This window comes from Salminus brasiliensis, chromosome 18 (genome assembly GCF_030463535.1).
Source record: "Salminus brasiliensis chromosome 18, fSalBra1.hap2, whole genome shotgun sequence".
Classification (NCBI taxonomy): domain Eukaryota; kingdom Metazoa; phylum Chordata; class Actinopteri; order Characiformes; family Bryconidae; genus Salminus; species Salminus brasiliensis.
The window spans coordinates 2,807,970-2,822,911 of NC_132895.1; the positions used below are offsets into that span (position 1 = coordinate 2,807,970).

The 14,942-nt window shown below is 43.0% G+C and overlaps 2 protein-coding genes across 11 annotated transcripts in view; both read right to left on the reverse strand.

The window, feature by feature from the left end:
* The window catches only part of wdr7 (WD repeat domain 7), a 71,867-nt gene extending 64,005 nt beyond the window's left edge, over positions 1-7,862 (reverse strand). Inside the window, exon 1 of the mRNA XM_072662476.1 lies at positions 7,741-7,862. The gene's annotated coding sequence lies outside the window, so the exon portion shown is untranslated. The remainder of the gene's footprint in view (positions 1-7,740) is intronic.
* A 3,598-nt stretch (positions 7,863-11,460) lies between these two features.
* Positions 11,461-14,942, reverse strand: part of add1 (adducin 1 (alpha)) — a 55,067-nt gene continuing 51,585 nt past the window's right edge. For 9 of the 10 annotated variants that reach the window (XM_072662582.1, XM_072662586.1, XM_072662584.1 and 6 more), the window contains one exon: positions 11,461-13,645. In XM_072662582.1, the coding sequence (XP_072518683.1) occupies positions 13,338-13,645 (308 nt within the window). In that variant the 3' untranslated portion in view covers positions 11,461-13,337. The remainder of the gene's footprint in view (positions 13,646-14,942) is intronic. The other variant, XM_072662587.1, reaches the window with a different exon arrangement.

Genomic DNA, 14,942 nt, shown 5'->3' on the forward strand with positions numbered 1-14,942 from the left:
ACTGCTCCACAGCTCCTCAATGCTGGGGGGCTTTATACCCCTCTAGCCCACACGTAGCCCATGTTTATCTGCTCCAGAGGGTCCTACACTACTGCATTTAACTTAAAGTAGCAGAATGCATAGTAGGCATTAGTAGGGTGTCCACAAAAATGATGGAGCTCCAACCAATACTTTTGAGAAGATCAAACATCAGAACCAGACCTCCCTGATGTTTACATGGCAGAGTGCAATCAAATCCTCCTCACAACAAATGTTCCAGAATCTAGTGCAAAGCATTCCCAGAGTGAGTGAAAACAATTCCTTTCCCATTGGCATCCCTCCACACATCCATTGAGCCACTCTCGCTAAAAGCCACCGATTTTCATTAGCCGGAATAGATCCACACACTCAGGAATCAGCAGAGCGACTACAGCCAGACATGGACTGCCCATTCTCCCAGCACTGCCGGACCACACTACACAAGCCCACAATCCAGCATCACTCTTTACTCGCTCACTATTCAGTGTAGTAGTAGTACATGTCCAAATATTTGTGGACACCCCTCCCTGCTAATGAATGCATTCAGCTACTTTAAGTTAAGTAAGCACCCACTGTTGTCATGGACATGCAAATACACACACACAGCTTGTCTAGTCCCTATAGGGAGGTACTGCCTAATGCCAGGCGTGGGCTAGTAGAGGGGTATAAAGACATCTGGACCTCATAAAATGCGTGCAATCAAATCCTCACAGCAATATTCCTCCAAAATCTAATAAAAAGCCTTTTTCTCTGTAGAGACAGTAGAGACAGTTACTCTAACAAAAGCAGGATCAACCTTTTTAATCCCCTTGATTTCAGAAGAAACAGTGCATGAGCAGATGTCCCAATACTTTTGTCCAATCTAAAAATCCTATGCAAAGATCTGGATGGAGGACTAAACTCTCATTTGCAGCAGGCAATCAATGGGTTAATCAATGGCTTTACACAGGCCACTGGGCATTCACATTTTACAGCACGTGAACTGCTCCGATCACAGAGCTGATCGGACACATTGAACGCGGCCACATTAAAAACACCAGTGCGTTACGTAACCTACGGACAGCAGGAGAGGGATACTGCGCGTGGGTGCTGCGTGCTATTGAACCGGATTCAAACAGCAATGTTCCAAAAACACCTTACACAACACCCCCCTTCCCTAAAACCACAGTCTGCCATAACATTAGCACCACCTGCCTAATACAGTGTAGCGCCAAGCAGCTCTGACATATGGAGGCATGGACTCCACAAGATTCTCCATTGACCTCCATGAGCATCCATGAGTCTTGGGCTCCCATGATCCAAGGTTGTCCTTCCTTGGAGTACCTACTTGTGCACACCAATGCCTACCAGGAACACCCTACCTAAGACCTGCCTGATGATCTGGAGATGTTGTGACCCAGCCGTCTGGACCAGCACAGTTGTTGGTTCTTGTCAGGTGATCCTGGAATCAGACGATCAGCGTAATTCCAATGTTACATCAGAGCAGTTCCACTTTTTTTCTTAGTTTTAGTTTCATTTTTATTTAGAGTCACTTTTTGTTTTGGTGATCAGCCTAATGGAGGTATTTTATATTATTTATATGGCGATATTTTCTATTATAAACTATTTTTTTTAAAGCATATCAAGGATATCGTTAGTGCTTAAATAACACTCAAACAGTGTAATAAGTCTGGTTTAACTGGATAGTTAAGTGCAGCACATTTAAAAAGAATCACTTACTAAGTTTTTAAGAACCCATCACTACTGAGGCATTTTTCGATGAATATTGTGCATCGCAAAAATCTTTAAATATCATGATACAATATTTTTAGCATATCGCCCAGCCCTAGAGAGCGAGGTCAGAAACTAGAAACTGTCCGGACCGAACTACTAACCGGTCTGAGTTTTACCATTTTAGAGGTACTGTGTTAAAATAGCAGGTTCACACTAAATTGACAAAAGTATTGGGACACCTACTCGTTCGTTCTTTCTTCTGAAATCAATGGTATTAAAAAAGTGCTTATCCTACAACAGTCCAGGGAAGAAGGCTTCGTACTAGATTTTGGAGGAGCATTGCTATTTATATATTAGAATTTGATTGAATTCAACGACAAGAGCGTTAGTGATGTCAAGATGTTGGATGATGATGATGATGATGATGATCACCCCACCTCATCCCAAAAGTACTGGATGGAGCTCCACCACCATTACTGCAGAGAACACAGTTCTTCCACTGCTCCACAGCTCAATGCTGGGGGGCTTTGGTCTGTGCCAGAGGGTCCTATTCTATTGGCAGTACTTCTTCTCTACAGGGACTAGACAACTTAAAGCGGCTGAATGCGCTCACTAGAAGGGGTGTCCACAAACATTTGTCATGCACGGGAAACATAAAAACTCTTGTTATTAATGTAAACAAGCAACAATTATCCTGATCAATATTCATCCAGACGCACCAAAGAGAGACTGAATTTACCTCACAAGCTTGTGGCGCTTCATGGAACACCTAAACCTCCGAAACATGGTCTTGATCCTCACTAAAGGAGCCAGCCTCCTCCTGACCTTAGAGCTTTCCATCCCAGAAGACGTAGCGGCGAAAACCCTCAGTCCCTCCCGCACTAACAGACGAGTGTCCTTCACCAGCTCAGAGCTGATGAGCTACTGGACTCCAGCGTAGCAGCAGGGCCCTATCTGCATGCACTTTCTAACTGATCAATGAGGAATCGGACGGAGCACAGTGGAGGACAGGATGTTCAGAGCTGATGATTGAGTCAGACCGTGTGGGTTAGCTTCGTTTACAGAGTGTGATTGGGTTCGGGCCCTGAAAAGCCCACCCTGAAATTCCTGCTGACTTTCCGGTGACCTTCCAGAAGTACCAAAGTGTTCATCTACACACCAACCGAGATCTAAAAGGTGCTAAACGGAACCAAATAAATAAATAAAGGGTTCTCTAGAGAGCCCTTTGAACCCTATGATTATAGTCCAGACCCCAACATGTGCTGTGCAGTACTACGAACTAATTCCCAGTCTGATCCAGTGTCTCAACATTGGGGCTGATCCAGACATCAAGTATAGACTTTTAAGGTTCCGACCCATTTCCGGTCCTTGCTTTTGTTGTAGCAGAGCGCCCTCTGGTGTCTTCTAGGTGCCGTATACAGAAAAAAAAAGCCAACTTGGCGACTTTTCAGACCCCTCTAGTGACTTTTTTTTTTTTTTAAGCAACTAGCGACAAAATCTAGCGCCTTTTTCTGGTGTTATTCAAGACTTTTGGAGACTCTGAGGCAACACACACACACACACACACACACACACACACACACACACACACACACACACACACACACACACACACACACAGGTCCTTCAGTTACTGTCCTCAGCAGCAGGGGTTGCCATGAAGACCCGCACCGCCCCACGTCCACACTGCAAATATACAGCGCATGCCCAAAGCCGATGTTGACCCCGCCCCCTGTCTACAGAGCCTTAACAAACAAAAATAAATAAATAAATAAATAAAAGAAGTTTCTCTTTTGAGGTCAGTCTGCCGGTTCCACCCCACATTACAGTCTTTTGATTACATTTTAAATGCTAACATTTAACAACACAGGAGAAAACTGATTTATGTAATTTATGCAAAAATGGTTTATGTAATATGGGTCTAGATGAAGCATTAAAGTCATGACGTTATTTCGTGAAGTGACGGCCAGAAAAAAACAAAAAATAAAAAACAGAAGTTCTAACATATTTAGGGTGTTTTTACTCTCTTTTTTTCCTCCCACAACGTTTTTCCTTTATTCTACACCTTCAAATATACGCCATTCACATGGGGAAATAAGGCCGGATCTGGTCTGTTCACACTGGCAGTCTTTAAATATCATGATCTAACATGTTCCTCATATCGTCCAGCCCTATTCCAAGCATGGTTTGAGTAATCCAATCGTAATCTGATCACAATGCATCTGAACTTGATCCAATCAACACAAACACAGGTTAATACAAGGTAGGGCTGCACAATATTGGAGGAATAACTGACATTGCAATGTTTTTTTATGATATATATATATATATATATATATATATATATATATATATATATATATATACACACATATACATACACACTATCATATATATATATATATATATATATATATATATATATATATATATATATATATATAAAATGATTAGAATTAGACATTTAAAAAATATATTAAAAGATTGATATTAAAAATAAACAAGAGTTTTCACCAGACATCAGTGCTCTAAAATGTCATGATATTAATAGATCACTATAAATTATAATAGATTATAATAGATAATAGACATAATAGATTCATAGTATCCAGGATTAGAGAATATAATAAAGGACACTGAGCAGGTATAATGGATATGGTCATGGAAATGAGAACGGTGGGAATGTCCTTTTTGCAGCTCTTTACAGGCTCTAAAGCTACGTTCACACAGCAGGTAAAAGTGGCCCAAATCTGATCCATTTGGTCATGTGACACACAGATGTGCTATCTTTGTGGAAGTGTGAATGGCAAAACACACCGAATCTGTTCCGATTTGAGCCACTTTCATATGTGAAATACATATCAGACACACAGCAACGCGGCTCAGTCGGAACATCGAGATCGGACTTCATGCGACTTTTACATCAATCCAACTCCTAAAAACCAAAAAACTTCAGTGATGGCACAGCAGGGGCTGGTGGGGCGCTTAGTAAGCAACCAGGCAGGCAGTATGTGTGTGTGTGTGTGTTTGGGGGGGTACATTTAATTAAGTCCTACTATAAATGATCAATAACTGATCAATATTGCTTTGCGATTCACAGCATCACCCACGCAGACACGCATCACAGTTCTAGAAAATCAAACATTGAGGTTCTTCCAAGCCGAGAAGATTTGTAGGGGGGTGTGATTTACACACAGCCCAGCTTCTCCTGAACCCAGCCATGACCACTACACTCGGTATGAGGAGGAGGAGAGAATTCGACAGTGCCGGTTCTGATTGGTCCAAATAGGAAATCTAACTGTTTTGTTAAAAACATCAGAAGCCGGAAACTGAGAGAGCACAACTGGCATCTACGGGTAGGTAGATGGCTCTCCCTCCCTTTCCCCCTAGCAGACGCTCACGCTGGCCGGTGCAGACGACTGCTAGCCGATGCATCAGAGCGGGGTACCCGGTGCTTTGCCCCAGTGCGCTGGCTGTTGGCGACGTTGCATCAGCAGCAGTTGGAAAAGAGGTGGAGGGTGGTTGCGCATGTCTCCCAGCATCAGGGGCATTTCACATTATGGGGGAAGAGTATTATAGGTGGGTTGGGTTACTAGCTATGTACAAATTGTGGAGTAATTTATTTTTTTTATTATTTTATCTGATTTTTTTTCTGCCCATTTGGGCCATCCAATGCCCCCCGTTAGGTTTGAGGAAGAACTCAGATGGAGAAAATAAATAAGGAAAATGTAAGACATGGACCTATAAGGAGAGGTAAATAAGCAAAACAAGCTCTGTCAGGTGAGAGAATACGTTCATTAACTACATTAACAGCACCTTAAAGATCATCAGAGATCATTAAGTCATGATAAATATCATGGATTTATTTATGAATATCACAGAGCACTGAATCATTGACCAAATGTAAAATATGGGCCTGTTAAAACAAGCAAAACAAACCATGTCAGGTTTGAAACCGCTCAGACTGCGAGAATACTTTCATTAACTAGATTCATATCAACTAAACTGATCAGATATTGTAAAACTGTGATGAATATCATGATATTTTGATGAACCAGGTTTAAAACCACTCTGCATCTACAGCCAGAAGGAGGCCTGAGAGAAGACTGAACACACAGCTACGCTAACACTAAAACAGCTCATTTAAAAATGCATTAGGGTTCAGAAAAAGTGAATGAATTACTATTTTTGGATCATATCGCATAAATATTATAAGAGATGGAAAAATAAATAAGGAAATTGTAAGATATGGGCCTGTTAGAAGAAGAAAACAAGCACAACGAGCTCAGTCAGGTGTGTAACAGCTCAGACTGTAAGAATACTTTCATTAACTTCATTAATATCAACTAAAATATTATTAGATATCACAAAATCGTGATTAATTTCATGATATTTTGATTCATATCACCCAGCCCTCAGCTTTGAATCCTCTATGCACCTACAGCCAGAAGGAGGCCTGAGAGGACACTGAACACACAGCTCCATTAACACCAAAAAAACACCTAATTTAAAATGAATAAAATTAAAATTAATTTATTAATGGTCCTATTTGGAAAATTAAACTATGCAAATGTGGAAAGTAAACCTCAGAAGACAACAATAAGCAAGGAAATGTACTCTATGGTCCTGTTAGGAGAGGAAAACAAGCACAGCGAGATCAGTCAGGTTGGCAAAAGCTCAGACTGAGAGAAGACTTTCATTAACTTCATTAATATCAACTTAAATATTATTAGAGATCATAAAGCTGTGATTTATTTCATGATATTTTGATTAATATCCAGTGAATAATTAAGGAAATGTACTCTATGGCCCTGTTAGGAGAGGAAAACAAGCACAGCGAGATCAGTCAGGTTGGCAGAAGCTCAGAATAGGAGATAAATATTATGTAGATTAGTAGCAGCTACAATATCGTCAGATATCCATCATAAACATGGGGATATTTGATTGATACAGCCCAGTATTTAGCTATAGCTAGGTTTAGACCCACTCTGCACCTGCTCCACCACTGCTCCACCAGTGCTCCACCACTGCTCCACCACTGCTCCACCAAGCAGTGCTCCACCACTGCTCCACCACTGCTCCACCACTGCTCCACCAAGCAGTGCTCCACCACTGCTCCACCACTGCTCCACCAGTGCTCCACCACTGCTCTACCACTGCTCTACCACTGCTCCACCAAGCAGTGCTCCACCACTGCTCCACCAAGCAGTGCTCCACCACTGCTCCACCAAGCAGTGCTCCACCAGTGCTCCACCAAGCAGTGCTCCACCACTGCTCCACCAGTGCTCCACCACTGCTCCACCAAGCAGTGCTCCACCACTGCTCCACCAGTGCTCCAGCACTGCTCCACCACTGCTCCACCAGTGCTCTACCAAGCAGTGCTCCACCACTGCTCCACCAGTGCTCCACCAGTGCTCTACCAGTGCTCTACCAGAGCTCCACCACTGCTCCACCAAGCAGTGCTCCACCACTGCTCCACCACTGCTCCACCAGTGCTCCACCAGTGCTCCAGCACTGCTCCACCACTGCTCCACCAGTGCTCTACCAAGCAGTGCTCCACCACTGCTCCACCAGTGCTCCACCAGTGCTCTACCAGTGCTCTACCAGAGCTCCACCACTGCTCCACCAAGCAGTGCTCCACCACTGCTCCACCACTGCTCCACCAGTGCTCTACCAAGCAGTGCTCCACCACTGCTCCACCAGTGCTCCACCACTGCTCCACCAGTGCTCCACCAGTGCTCCACCAAGCAGTGCTCCACCACTGCTCCACCAGTGCTCCACCAGTGCTCCACCAGTGCTCCACCACTGCTCCACCACTGCCTCCCCAGCTCACTGAAGGCTTTTTAAAGAGGCCGGCCGGTTGTGGGTGCAGGTGAGGGGTCAGTCGGTCACTGACTCCACTGTTTTCATCTCCATCACCGCGGCAATGTCGCACCTCCCCGGCTCGCCTAACCCACCCAGTCCGGCCTTCTGCTTGGATGTACAGCGCTGCGGTGAGCGGTATCTTACCGGCGAGCTTCTCTACAGCAGCATGTCCCTCCTGCCAGCGGCTCGAGGGGAAATTAGAGCTGAACCCGAGCCTCTGCTTAACGCTGCTCTCCTCTGAATTCGTCCTCAGACTGCAGTCAGCTGATCCGCGCCGCACACTGACGTCACGACGCAGCGCTGGGGACGCACCAGGAGCGTACTGGCGTCTAGCGGCCAGCTGCGGTACTGCAACCCAGGATTGTTTTTATTTGGGGTTTTTTTTTTTTGGCTCTAAAAGCAGTTTCAAGAGACAAAAATTGCGTCAGAAAAGAATCACGTGCACACGACAATATTTGCAGTATAAAAAGTATGTAATAATAATCTAATAAAAAGTTAAAATAAAAAATCGAATAAAAAACAATAATTAAAATGGTTTAATTGTAATAATGTTATTTAAATTGTATGAAAAATTATATTGTATTCTAAAAAGAACTGGTTTCGTCGAGAAAAAAAATTCTGTACCGACAATCTGTTATTTATTAAATATAAATATGCACTTTTAATGTATTATTATTAGTAGTAGTAATATTATTATTGTTATTATTATTGTAGCTGTCGTTGTTATAGACTTTGTCCAAGGTGGAAAAAAACTATTTAAACAATATACAGTGTATTTATTTAAAGGGCTGAGCTTCCTGGAGCTGGAAGTCGCACCGATGCATTTTGAGCAGCAGATGGCGCTGCAGCTACAAAACTATCCAACCCTCTGTTTGCGGTTTAAATGCTGATTCATGAGCAAAAACCATTGAAAACATTAATATTTATATTTATATAATATATATTTATATATTTATATATTTATATATTTAATATATATATATATATATATATATATATATATACCATATATATATATATATAAGTAGCCTTGATATAAATACAATTAATTTAACTGTAATTAATTAATGCTAATTGTGTGAATATTAGGAACAACTACCAGAAGCTACAGCTACTACAGTAGAAGGAACCCATGACTGCATATACTTTGATCAGCCACAACATTAAAACCACTGCCAGGTGAAGTGCAGAAGAACACTGATGATCTGGTTCCAGTGGCTCCTGTCCTGTTAGGCAGCGAGTGAACAGGCAGTTCTTGAAGGTGATGGAGTGAACATGTCCATGTGGGGCCTGTATGGGTGGTAAAATAAGGGACGCTCACCTCGGCTGCTCTGGGCCATTACTACCAACATTTGTAATCTAGGAAATGTGTATATATATATATATTCATATTTATTTCTATATTAACTATTATTCCATTAGTATGATTTGTTCTTTTAATGGTCATATATAATATTTTTATTAGCTAATACTACTGAATATTAAATAAATGATCAATCAACATCCCAAACAATCATTCAAACCACAACAGTCTACTAAAATAAGCTTCACCCATTTTACCATTTGCCTTGGAATCATCTCCACTGAGGCTGTGCCTCCTCCCTCTCGCGCCTGTACTGGACATTTATGGAAATAAGGGAAAAAATTGGTTCAATACGGGACGCAACTGGGGTTTCACGTTGGCCCCACATATGGATGCCCACCAGGGTCAGTGATGGGACCAGGAGGGGTTAAGCATGGGTCCCATCTGGGTTGTACGCTACATACCGGGCCTACATGGGACCCATGTTTGATTAAGGTGGGCTGTAACGATGAGGCCCATTTGGGACGTCCCAACTAGGTCCCAGTTAAATTGCATGTAGAAAAACACATTCAGAGTCTATGCCCACCTGGAGCCAACCTGGAACTCACCTAGCCCACGTTCCCCCCATGTGGACCTCACAGGAGCATGACGGCTGGGAAACTGTGATGGCTAGACGACTGCAGGCAGGTTTATTGGACCTTAAGTGGTTACATTGGCCAGTACCTACCAAAGGTGCTCCAAAAAAAGGACAACCGGTGAAAAGGACAGGGTCGTGGAGGTCCCACCTCACAACCAGGACTTAATGGATCTGCTGCTAACGTCTTGGTGCCAGATACCACAGCAGATGCTGTAGTTTAACAGCTGATGGAATAGTGTGTGGATTTACTACATGATTCCAGAGAGAACCGTAAAATCTACCCATCTCTTCATTTTTAAAGAGATGCTGATGCGAATCTGGCTAGTGCGCCCCCTAGTGGTTAAAAATTTAGTCTGTAACTCCACCTCAATTGAGGATGAAATAGTGAGGATTTTCCGTCTATTGTGTAGCAGTGGGTGGTGAATGCTGAAGTTCCCACTGGTTGCCATGGAGACACCTAAAGCAAATAAAAGCCTCTGATTGGATGCTTCTTACCCCTCCCACTCTTAACTAAGCCCCACTTCTGCATGTAGTTGATTGCAGCTGATACTGAGGCTGGACGTTCCGCTTAACAGGGCTATGGAAGTATCGGCCTCAGCAAAGCCTCACCTGTAGGTCCCTGACCCCTATTCACTATATAGTGCACTACGTTGATGTGCACACTGCTCTGTAAAAATCCCACAATGCACTGCTATAGAGACTGTGTAGACAATGTACACTAAACGGACATGGAATACCCACAATGCATTATGTTGTTTGGTTTTAAGATTCACATGCAGCTTCATTGATGTTCAGATTGTTTGCACAACCAGTGTTGCCAGATTAGGAAGTTTTCCCCCACCAAATTGGGCAGATTTAGCAACATTAAGGCCTTTTCCCAGGACTGTAGAGATCACAAGCAAACAAGTCTCACTGAAATGTGGCTGAAATAACCTCAGTCCCAGCGTTTCCTACAGTTTCCTACAACTGGGAGACGTTATTTCCCACTCCTCCATGCAGAAATCTTTCAGCTCTGAGATATTTAAGGGGCCTTATTGCTAACAACATCCCACAGCATATGTAACGTTTCTAGGATGTCATGAACTGGCCATGTTGGACAGCTGTATCAAATGTCCTCCACTTGCGGATTGTCTGATTTCTAACAGATCTTCTTAAACCCCTTCCCAGACTCCTCTACATCTCCACCCTTCTTTCTGAAGGCCTCAGAGAGCTCTCTGGATCTGGATCTGGTCATGATGGTGACCTTCTTCACCCCTCACTTCAACCATCAATCAAGATCAGACCAGACTAAATGTCTGAGGTTTAAATAAGACTCCAGACTCCTCCAGAATCATCCTCTCCAACCATGTTCTGATCATCTGCAGCTGATCTTCTGAGTCTAATTCTACACATTTAAAGCAGTAATAAATATTTGGGTCTATCTTTTTTACATTATTAATTTATCTACATTATTAATGATGATTAAAGACGTTTCTTTAAGGTGTGAGTTTAGTTAGATGACCTCCATCTCTCAGGGTTGTTCACATTAAGATCCAGCAAACGTCCAGATGTTTAAATAAGATCAAAAAGATGAAGGTTTTAATGTTGTCCTTATTTGTTTTTCCCCACATGACTGGATCACAGTATGGAAGGTATCTGACTTATTTAGTGCTTAATGAGTGACTGCATGAACGAATGAACGAACCAGACAGTTGCTTTCATTTGTTATTATTTGTTATCAGAAACATCATTTAAGGGTTAAAAGGGCTTATTATTGCAGATGTGTTCGTCGATGAAGCCACAGTTAGTCCAAAACTGTCTTCTCATAATTATATTAAAAAAAAGCAAGAAAATAAAACCTTGTTTTTCATTTTAATAACAGAAGACTTGTGATCATCTGAAGTGTTAAACAGTGTGAAACATGAATAAACAGCAAAGCCTCAGCTATACGCAATGACATTTAATAGTGTTACTGTAAAAGTAAGAAGTCAACGTGAGAAGGGAAAAAAAAAAAGAAAGAGAGAGAAAAGGTCAGAGATAAAGTAGTTCTGGGTGCAACATATTCCATAAAATCAATATCTGAATATCTGTGGTGATCATCTGTTAATTCAAACCTAAAAGCAGACATACATTTCATTCATGTCCTGCAGTACAAGAGCCAGAGCTTAGAATAACCTTCAATAAAGGGGAGAAGAGTGTAAATATCGGTCACATTTACTGCAGACCAAGCCCTCCCACTACAGACTAGCAGGCCTAGAGACACGGACACGAGGCCTACTTCAGAAACTCATTTTTCAAAAGACTCGGCGCTTCAAGTCCCAATCAAACAGATCAAAGGAAAGAAGGAATTCGAGCAATTCTTGAAAATTTATGCAGAATTGGAATCATTCAGATCTACCAAAGTCACTCAGAGTGGGGTTCAGTGTGCGGAGAGACTTCCTGTCCACGGATTCGACGAATGAACCAGGCCTCGCCATGACAACCCTACAAACACAGCCACCATATTCACTTTCCTAATCCACCAGTGAACCTTTTATATCAAGATTTACACAAATCAGCCAGAACATTAGCACCACCGACATACGCCGACATTCTTATTCATATTCAACTGTGATGTTCTACATGACTGGGTCAGAACATCTCCAGAACATCACCACACTGGTCTTGTGGGGCGCTACATAGAAGGACAAGCGGTGAACTGGCTTGTGACAGGTGTCATGGGCACCCACGGCTCATTGATGCTCATGGAAGTCCCAGGACTTGGATCTGCAGGATCTGCAGAGAACATTAGTCTTGGTGCCAGACACCACAGCAGGACACCTGCTAAGGAGGCCATGCCTCAAAAGGTCAGATGGCACAATGGGCAAAGGGGCATACACAATGTTAGGTGGGTGGTACTAATGTTATGGCACAGTCATTCATGCCGAAGAGTTTTATATTGGATCAGAATTTCATGACGAATGGACCAATAGAAATGCTCCAAAATGATAAGAGGCTTTTGCATGACCGTGATACTATATAATTTGCAGTAAATCCTTAAAAGAACAAAAATTTTTTTTGGGGGGGTGGGGGGATATTCTGCCCCCCACATATCTCAATTCACCACCATTGGGAAGAATTCTAACTCCGGAGCTTCTTACACTCTATAGCCACTCTGAATGACCCGGTTTACATCGTAACCATTGAAACGAAGTATATATTTATAAAAAAACAAAAACAAATCAGCATCACTGAGTGTCTGATACACGTTTCCTTTAGCATGGTATCTTAGATACATGATCATATACTGTAGTACATTTCAATAAAGCATCACCGATTAGGCCGTCACCCGTTTATAAAGGATGGTGGAACCGGACGCGAATGGATGTGGACACGAATACTGGACAATTTAGCACCGTGCAGTTTCCAGGTTTAAAATCTTTCTCAGTTTTTATTTAAAGACACTTTGATGCCGTCTGAAAGAATCCCAATACAATCTAGTGGTTAATTCAGTTTAGCCATTTTTTTCTTTTCTTTTTTTATACAAACAGGGAGATAAAAGAAAACTCTTCTGGAGCGTGGGCTGACCGACGCATGGCCGATGCATTCATCATGCGTAATAAAGCCACATGACGCACTTTACCGGACGCAACACAGTCACTCACCACACTAATAAGCAACTGTTAAAAACATAAAAGAAAAAAAAATTGGCACAAACTACAGGTGAACACAACATAAGCCAACAAATATATTTATATATATTTATAAAAAGTAAAATTAAAAAAAAAAAAAAAAAAAAGGAAAATCAAATCGGATGCCTTTTCTGCCTAGGAGCTCGTCTCTCTAGGACTCGGTCTTCTTTTTGTTTTTCTTAAGAAATGAAGGGGTGCGGAATTTCTTCTTCTTCTTGGAAGGGGACTTGTTGGGGGACTCGTCGCTGCCCTGGTCGCCCGTGGCGTCGTCGGCCGCAGCAGGCTCCTCCCCGTCCGGGTGTGCGGGCGGCTCGACGTGAGCCGGGGCGGCTTCTTCTGTGGGCAGGGTGGCGGCGGAGGCAGCGGCTTCGGAGGGGTCGTCGGGGGTCAGGTCAGGGAGGGTCTGTCTCAGGGTGGCGGCGTCGCTGTCGTCTTTAGGGGTCTGGTCCTGCTGCGCCTCTGCAGGAGAGGACAGGTGGAGAGGGGAGAAGGGAACAGAGGGGAGGGCGTTAGAGGAAGGTCGCTGCTTAATATTTGGCACAGGCCATGCAAGGCTCAGGCCCACAGAGCACAACGTCCTTCAGCTTCGGCTTAGACTTCGGCAGCAAGTGGCTTTTATACACAAAGTGTCCTAAAGTATCCAGACAGCCTTTTAATCAATTCTGCTACTTTTAGGGGCTCCCCTATTGCTGCCACAGGCACTCAAGAGTACAATCCTAAGAGCCTAAGGTCTAAGGTCACCATGCCCAATCTGGAGGGGTGCATCAGCCCTAGTCTCTGGAGCGATGGAGCTCCATCCAACACCTATGACCATCAACCCCCCTATTCATTAGAATGGGTTTAATGGATTTAATTAGAATAGGGAATGAATAGGGGGGTTGGTGGTCATAGGTATTGGATGGAGCTCCATTGCTCCAAAGACTAGGGCTGATGCACCCCTCCAAAATTGGGCATGGTGACCTTAGACCTTAGGCTCTTAGGATGGAGCTCCATCCAACAATTATGACCACCAACCCCCATATTCATTCCCCCTATTCTAACAGAACCCATTAAACCCATTCTAATCAATGCATTCAGCTACTTTAAGTTTGACCAATTCCTGACACACATGTGCAAATGCACACATACAGCTTATCTAGTGCCTGTAGAGAAGAAGTACTGCCAATAGATTAGGACTCTATTGCTTTAGCCTACCTTATAGGTCTACCACAGCTACTGCCGTCCTAGAAATCCCTCCTTTACTCAACTTCATACTCAAAAGGAGCTAAAATGTTCATAATTAAGTATTTTACTCCATTACGACTACTAGTATCATAACCAGATAAGGTCTTTTTAACTGATCACTACTTCTGTCCAAGTCAGAGACGAGCCAAATACCAACCAGGCCTTCTCAGAGCTTGACTCTGGCTTGGACTATGGAGCTACACATGCTCCCAAAACCCCAGCCTACTTCAAAAGCTGAAACCTGCCTGACCGAGAAAATGGACATCCAATGTCAACCACGGTCACGCTTTAACTTTTCATGCGAATAAGCAACTCAGCACTCACAGGTATAGCAGACACTCACATGTATGTACACACACATACACACTGAACAGTCAGACCCGCTGACAAATCCTCACTGTCAAAATGACCCGTCCAACGACACACCAGAAAAACACACAGATAAGAGACATGTAACTCGTAAACTGCAGATATCAAACTTGCCGAAGCCCAAACCAGCATTTTAATAGAGAAAGAGCACACGGTATAAACA